The sequence below is a fragment of the Octopus sinensis genome, linkage group LG11 (genome assembly GCF_006345805.1).
Source record: "Octopus sinensis linkage group LG11, ASM634580v1, whole genome shotgun sequence".
NCBI lineage: Eukaryota > Metazoa > Mollusca > Cephalopoda > Octopoda > Octopodidae > Octopus > Octopus sinensis.
Genome location: NC_043007.1, coordinates 53,535,807 through 53,544,510, shown reverse-complemented (window position 1 = coordinate 53,544,510; position 8,704 = coordinate 53,535,807). Strand labels below are relative to the sequence as shown.

The 8,704-nt window shown below is 35.7% G+C and overlaps 1 protein-coding gene across 1 annotated transcript; it reads right to left on the bottom strand.

Moving 5' to 3' along the window:
- Positions 1-870: 870 nt before the first annotated feature.
- Positions 871-2,432, bottom strand: LOC115217501 (2-aminoethylphosphonate--pyruvate transaminase). Its single transcript, XM_029787218.2, has one exon. The coding sequence runs from the start codon at positions 2,364-2,366 to the stop codon at positions 1,110-1,112; it is 1,257 nt and encodes a 418-aa protein (XP_029643078.1). The 5' UTR covers positions 2,367-2,432; the 3' UTR covers positions 871-1,109.
- Between the last annotated feature and the right edge of the window lie 6,272 nt (positions 2,433-8,704).

Below are 8,704 nucleotides of genomic sequence, written 5' to 3'. Positions count from 1 at the left end.
AAGATCCTTTTAACCAGGTAAGAATATCATAATTTAGTCAACATCAGTATAAAATTATAACAGGCAAAGTGCGAAATCTAAGGAAAGAGAATAGGAAGTTTAGCTTACTCAGGGAGGCACCAATATGCATAGTGTACATAAAACAAATGCATATCACTGCAACAGTAAAAAGAAAAAACAAAATAATTTCAACAATTAACATTAATACGACCGAATATTTATTTCCCTTTTCTTTCTTTTTTCCCTCCGTTTTTGTAGTTGATTATATATATATATACATACACACATATACATATATATATATATATATATATATATATATATATATATATATATATATATATAATAATAAATATTAGGGAATGAATCCAAAATTACAGGGAAAAATCAGATTTAGGGTTAAATCCAATTTTATAGTAAAATATTATATAATATAATTCGAGACAAAACCACTATTTTAAAACCAAACAAGGAAAGACTTAATCAATACATAAAATTTTTATATAAATTAAATAAACCGCCACTACAATTGTTTCATGTCTGCTACCGACAATCTTCAGGTGGATTTTCGATCTTCTAATCAGTATCAAATTTTGATACTGATTACAATTGTAGTGGCGGTTTATTTAATTTATATTAAAATTTTATGTATTGATTAAGTCTTTCCTTGTTTGGTTTTAAAATAGTGATTTTGTCTCGAATTATATTATATATATATATATATATATATATATATATATATATATATATATACTTTATTTTAAGCAGCAGAAAATTCATATACTGTGGAACTGTGTTTGGTGATCAGGTCGCAATATAACGATGTACTGACACCAGAAGCAATAAATGAAATGAAAATATTGCATTTTGCAGAGCGTTGAAATTGCTCATCCAAGGTGTAAACGCTTACATTTCAGCATACACCCTCAAATCAAGATACTTATTAGAGAAATATAACAGCGACTGATAAACACCAGCGCAATCGCAAACACACACACACACACACAAAGCTCATGATTAGAAAACTTAGCACCCTCAACGCCAATAATGTAAAATTAGATATGAAAATAGATATAAAGTAACAAAGTTTTTATCTAAATAGTTTGAAATTAATCGTCCAAAGGGAGTGTAATATTCATTTCGAGGCAAACCGTTTTGATAGCTTTTAATAACTCCTTAACATCAGAGGGGTAAACCTCACCAATTGTTCCAATTCGAAAGCAGTTCGCTTCCAATACTTTGCCAGGGTATATTACAAAATCTAAATCGTTTAATTTGCTGTAGAATGTATTAAAATCAAAATGTGGATCGCTGGGAAAGAAAAATGAAGTTATGATATAATTTGCCTGATTTGGATCTGTCAGTAACTCTTTGAAACCAAGTGTTTTCATACCTTTTCCCAAAATAGATCGATTTTCCATATATCTAGCTGACCTTCCTTTCAAGCCACCTTCTTTTTCATATTCCACGATAGCTTGCTGAAATGCCAGCATCGTATGTGTTGGCGGAGTAAATCGAAACTGGCCTGTCGCTTCTAAGTTTTGATATTGATCATAAAGATCCAAAGTAAGACAGCGAGAATATCCACGGCATTCTAATAACTTTCTAGTCTTTGCAACTACGTAAGAGAAACCAGGAACACCTTGTAAACATTTGTTTGCTGAGCTGACCATGAAGTCAATGTCACCGGCGGCGAAATCAAGCGGAACTGCACCAAAACTACTCATTGCATCCACAAAATAAATACAATTCTGAAGGTATTTTTTGACGATCTGCCCGACATCCACAATCGGGTTGAAAACTCCAGAACTTGTTTCACAGTGAACAATAGCGACATGAGTAAATGAGGGATCATCTTTCAAAACATCTTCAACAACATTAACATTTACAGCAGAGCTTTCAGGGAAGCTCAGTACACGTTTTGAAATACCTGCGACTTCACAGATTTTTGCGATACGTTTACCGTAGGCACCGTTTTCTAAGATCAGAACTTTACCATCACTCCGAGGAACTGTTGATTGAAAGACTGCTTCGACAGCGTAAGTTCCGCTGCCTTGGAGTGGTATTGACGTATATTCAAGATTGCTTACTTGTGCGATGTCCAGAATTTTCTGTCGAATATTTCTTACACATTGGATGAATTGAATGTCTCGCGAACCTAGATCTTTTAACATAGCTTCACGCACTGTCGATGTGGTGCATAGAGGACCTGGTGTAAAAAGTTTCTTTTCAACTTCAGTCGACTGGTAATTCACACGTTGCAGAGTACTCCCAGGTGCGGAAATTCGGAGAGAAGTGAAACTGTGTGGAGAAAACGTTTGGATTAATCTAAACAACGACACTGGACGGAAAAATCTGCACTGCATGTTGGCTGACACGTATACGCTCCAACAAGCCTCGACTGTGTTGTATTGAGTATATTGAAAGTTATTTCCCTTGGAACAGCGTCATACTTATGACACCGATATTCAATATTAATTCCTAGTGGAGGCAATGATCGACCACTATGTAAATTGAGGACAGTCGAACAAATTAATTTCAGTGCATATTTTGACAAATATAATTATGACGTCTTCTACTTGTCACTTATAGCTGATTGAGGCTAGCTTAAGTAACAGAAATCTGGAGGAGAAGCTCTTATTCCAATAAGAAAATTCAAAACTTCAGACAGTGGACGTATGTGTGTGTGAGTGTATAAACCTTAACTTGTAGTCTGGATAGAATAACTGCAGATTCTCTTTTTCACTGATCTTCAGCTTTATGTTAACATCTGCTGGGGTAACTGATTTCCACAGCTGTACACAATTTCTCTTCTCTATCCCAAATCATTATATCAGATCTGTAGCAGGCTGAAATGACATGCCATATCAGGTCGACATGATGTAGCATGTAGATTTAAGGCTTAAATTTCCTCCATCCTGTTCTTATTCTAGCTATCACACTCTCTGTGCATCATTTCCCACTAATAATTTGGTCCCCTAGGTAGTAGAAATTACCTACTACCTCTAATGAGTCACAAGGGCATTTGAGAGAATCAATTTCCAGAGTCTCTAAAGTTTTTATGGATTCTGTACATCTTCCATATATGAAAACTATCTTCTCTGATAACCTTCCTATTAATCCACTGCACCTCTTGTGTGTCCATAGCTTACACTGTATGGAGTTCCTGCTTACACCTTTCCTACAAATCAAACATGGCCACCTATCTGAGGTGGGTAGGGTTCTGTCAGTTAGTCGTACTTTAGTCTTTCCTAAATTAACCTTAAGGTACATATATGTCTTCTTTCTCTTGTATTTTTCTAACCATATTTGTGCCCAGAGGACACAGCTGATTTCCACAACAGAACATATCTTTTCTTTGTGGTCGGTTGTGCTTTAACTTGATAGCTGTTTTAATCTTTAATTTCCATCTATATTTTTTTACCCATCTGCCTCAATATGGTCAACTTCGTTTGTAGGTATTTTCTTTTTTGTAATTCTGTTCCAGACTATTCTGGCCACCACATTATGCCTCATGGGAAGATAATATCAGGAAGACATTTGCTCACAGTTGGCAATAATGTAGTTGATGTCTTCAGTCTTGGTCTCTCAGCATGTGGGGATCTCTTGTTCTTGGATTGCATAGATGCAGCTTTCAGTACTCTATGCGAAGCTTTTAACATGATCAATCCCTTGTATGGCTTGCATTTTATGTGACAAGTACCCACGTACTATCTTCTCATTGAACTGGTCTATTTTTTAAATTTTGTTGTTTATCAATGCCCCTTAGGGAGAGATCTGTAATCAGCTCTTATTTTATACCTCTCCTCAAGTATATTAACTATCCTAATTATGTCGTAGATTTCATGGTCACAAACTTAGGCAAGATAGTTACTGGTCTCTTTCCTCTACTGCAGATGTTATTTTAGTGCCACAATCTATACTTCATATGACACCAATACAGATTTGAAACCACAGCCACCATCCTTGCATGGGAAGTATAGCCTGTCTACATCTCCATTGATGTTGAAGTTTCCTGTAACACTGAATAGCTTGCAAGTTCAAACATCTGTCTCATTGAGTTCTTGCCATGACCAGTTCAAAAGATCAAATGTAAGCACTGCAAAAGTGTTGTGGATGATATGCTTGTTGTAAGTTGAGAGTTCTGATAACCATATTTTCTTTGCTCTCCTGAGGTATTCATTTCTGGTCCTCTCCTTATTTATAAATCTGTAATATCTGATATACCCATCTTGTCCAAGATACCAATAATTGTCACCTGACTATAGGGTTTCTATTGTTAAGCTGTTTATTCTTGGGTTTCCAGAGGAGGGCACAACTTTTCTCCGTTTTATCGTTTAAAATGCACATTTGAATTCACCAAATTTCATCCCAATTTCCTACAGAAATTGGGTCCAAATGTTTTTTCCTGTGGTTGATATTTCAGGTCATTGACAAAGAAAAGATGAGCGATACTTCTGGATCCATTTCTCTGGTCACTATGCTTTGTGAGCAGGTATGATAGTGGATTTAATGAGAGGACAAAGAGTAACACTGACAGGCTATCACCCTGAAAGATACCTATTTGATAGTGAATGCTATCCAACTTAATCTGCTCCTTATCACTTCTGAGGAGCAAAGTGATGAACCAATTATTGGTCAGGTGTTTAACAGCACTCACTAATGATTGTGGAACTTTGGCCAGCTGTAAAGCCTTGATAATCCATCTATGTGGTATATTATCAAAAGCATTCTTGTAGTCCAGCCAAGTTACTGTAAAGTTTTTTTCTGCTTTTTCTTGGATTGTTTTAATTCATAGCTGTTGTATGCAGCCCTACACTTCCTTCTTTCCCTCAACTTGCTCAGGTGTTATAATGTTGTTGGTGGCACAATGATCCTGCAAAAATAGATTGAGACACCCAGTGTATAATTTGTACATGTTGTTTTAGCAGGCTGTAGGGCAGTAATTTTTAGTAAGTGTAGTTTGGTTATTTTTGAGGATGAGGAGAGTGGTTGCAGTTGATAACCATTGGGGCTGTTCTTGTGTGCCCTTTATACTTTCTCCATACAACAGTATGAGATCTTGCTGATAAAAGTGAAATTCTTCAGCCAGTAACTTGTTATGAGGTCTTGGCCTGGGCATGACAATTTCTGCAGAACTGTTTCCAGTATTTCAATTTTTACTTCATATTGCTTTTGCTGGATATGCCTGCAGTAGTCCTGCTCTTTTTATCTATACAGCTTGTTTGTTGAATTCATCAATTATTTCTTATACAGATCTCCAGTAGCAGCACTCAACCTGATCTTTTACACAGATTGAGGTTTTCACATTGAAGCTGTGATAAACTGACTTGGGATTTCTGGCAAATGATATTGAACATTTGCTGTTCGTGTGTTGTAGATCCATACCCTAGTTTTCAGCTGTAGCTGTGAGTTGTTGTTTCAGCTGGTGCAGCTTAGAATTTAGGTCTTTGAATCCTGTATCACCAAATTGTATGCATGCATATGTGTTTCTCTCTTGTTTTTAATCATCTAAATTCTTCCTCTGAAGAAGGAGCTGGTTTCTGACAATGATACAAAGCTTCATCTTTGGAATGAAGATTGAGGATAACAAAAACAATGTCATGTTATAAATCTGAGAAAAGTCTAGCAGGATTTTGAGATCACCTCCTGTCTCTCAAGAATCTGCACCTGACATGCTGCAGCATGCATTTGCTGATCTTGGGAAATTCTCATCTCCCTTCTCTATTGAGACTCTATTTCACGTGCTGCAGCATCTTTTTGCTGATCTTGCAAAAGTATCATCTCCCTTCTTTACTGAGAATCCATTTGATGTGCTGCAGCATGCTTTTGCTGAGCTTGAGAATGTCTAATCTCCCTTCTCTCTTGATACAACATTACACGTGCTGCAGTATGTGTTTGATTATCTTGGGGAAGTCTCATCTCCTTTCTCACTTGAGACTCCATCTGATGTGCTGCAACATACCTTCGCTGATCGTTGGAAAGTCTCATCTTGCTTCTGTCTTGTGACTCCATTTGATGTGCTGCAGCATGCATTTGCTGATCTTGGGAAAATCTCCTCTCTCTTGTGTATTGAGATTCCAGCTGATGTGCTGTTGCATGTCGTTTGCTGATCTTGTGAAAGTCTCATCTCTCTTGTTTATTGAGAATCCATTTGACATGTTGCAGCATGCTTTTGCCAATCTTCAGAAAGTCTCATCTCCATTTGATATGCTGCAGCATGCATTTGCTGAGCTTGAGAAAGTCTAATCTCTTTCTCTCTTGGTACGTGTTGCAACATGTATTTGCTGATCTTGCAGAAGCCTTAACTCCCTTCTCACTTGAGACTCCATCTTACGTGCTGCAGCATGCATATGCTGATCTTCAGAAAGTCTCATCATGCTTCTGTCTTGAGACTCCATTTGACATGCTGAAGCATGAATCTGCTGATCTTTGGAAATTCTCATCTCCCTTCTGTATTGCGACTCAGTCTGATGTGCTGCAGCATGCCTTTGCAGATCTTGAGGACGCCTCATCTTGCTTTTGTTTTGAGAGCCCATTAGGTGTGCTGTAGCATGCCTTTGCTGATCTTGGGAAACTCTCATCTTGCTTCTCTCTTGATAATCCAAAGCAGTTACAATTCCCAAGGGATTTGTAGCTGCTTTTTGGGACAATAACAGAGAAAAAGGAACCAACAGAACACTCCTGAAAATGTATGTATGTATGTGTGTGTGTGTGTGTGTGTGTATGCATGCACCTGTGTGTGCATGCATGTAAGTATGAATGCATATACAGGTAAAGAGATTGATAGAAAGAAGTTATTTTCTCTAGGTCAAATTCCTTCTTTCAATGCATGACTGAGCCTTGGCTTAACCACTTGCAGTTAAAGGTACACACTCACACACATACATTGCTACTTCTAAACTTAATTATTTCAGTTTGGCATTGGAAACTGGTCTTATTTTAAGAAACAAGTAAAGAATATGTTCCAAAATTTAAATTTTGAATTTAGTTTTAATTGTAAAATTACATCTCTCAACAGCTAAAAGCACTTTTTCCTGTTTTAGAATTATTGCATATATATTCAAATGTTTTTCATTAGATCAAACTTTTTTCTTTTTTATTTTTCCTTTATTTTTCATCATTCTTTCAAACACCTGAAATTACTAAATGGAAATGGAGCAAAAATGGTAACTGGGGAAAAATTAGTAATTTCTGATTTCTTGTTACCCTACCTGCTTTCAACCACTACATTGCAAGTATTGCATTTCCATTTTGTACCATTGCATCATCTTTTGGAGTAAAAATTAGTCAGTATAGTTTATGTAGTTGTTGAAGCAGAGAGAGTTTGAAGCATAGGTGACAAGTATTTTTTACAAAAAAGTTTTCTTCAAATTTGATTGACTGTAATTCAGGTATGCGTAGCTTATGATATGTCTGGATAATTTTTGGTGTTTAATCATCAATATTCTTTTCTCTGTTGGATTCCCCATCAATTTTTACTCACATTAATATCTAATTTGATAATCTTCAAGTTTCAAAAAAAAATAAGAAAAAAAATACCTAAATTAGGGCAAAATGAGTAATGACTAATTTTAATAATTTCTTCTCTGTAACTGTTTGGTGCACTCCAGCAGCTTATCATCATCATCATCATCATCGTTTAACGTCCGTTTTCCACGAAGAAACTATCGAATATTTTGAGCTTTTAGATTTAGTCAAGCGACATTTTTCCATGATTCCATTTCATTTGACCAAGATATTTTAAATTTTTGTTGCATTTTTGATCTTTCTAATGCCAGAGGATAAATATTGATGTGTACGAGTCTTTTTTTAAATGTAATTTTGGAGAACTGAAGTGGCAAATTTATCTTATCTTGCCTTACTCGTTTTGCCTCGGCTAAATTTGTCATTTATATGCTCAAAGAGAATGTTGATAATTTTCTGAAATAATGTTCTGAGTATGTTATAGTTTTTACTGCATTTAGATAAGGTCTTTTCATAGCTGATACAGTTTTGGCAAGGTAATGAACATTTGTAAAAAAACATTTTCATCAAACTCAAAAATACAGTAAATATTACTCATTGTGCCCCACCTGCCCCTATAGGAAACATAACTGTTTGAATTTCCCTGTTTTTGTTAGAATTTTCCGTGCTTTTTTTGCATTGTAGCTAGTTATATACTTACTGATTACACTGGTCAACAAAATGAAACTCTTTTTAATCATCAGAGTTGCTGATTGACTTTTATGGGTTAATTTCTGATGCTGATTACAAATCTGAAGTCCTATTTCCTCTATCAGGTCACATTTTCATGTTAATGATACCTGCTGTTTTAACTTATAGGATACGTAAAGCATGTCTATATAAAGTATACTGAATGCAAGATACAATAATTTCATGGCTTTTTATTGTACAAAATTAAAATTAATGTGTACAAATAAGTTAGAATATACTCAAATGCATAAACTTAAAATCTTTGGGATTTAGACTTTCTATGGTGTTTTATCTCAGGTTCATCCCTGTATAACATCCAATAGTATTCAGCTAACATTCCTGCATTCCAAAATCCTTGATATCGTTGTTGTATCGATGCAATATCTTGATGAAAGCATTCCCCTTGCTCATCAGACACGGTTCTAAAGTTCTCTGCAAAAGAGTCCAGATGTGAATCAAGGAAATGGACTTTTAATGACATCTGACAGCCCATTGCAGTGTAGGAGTC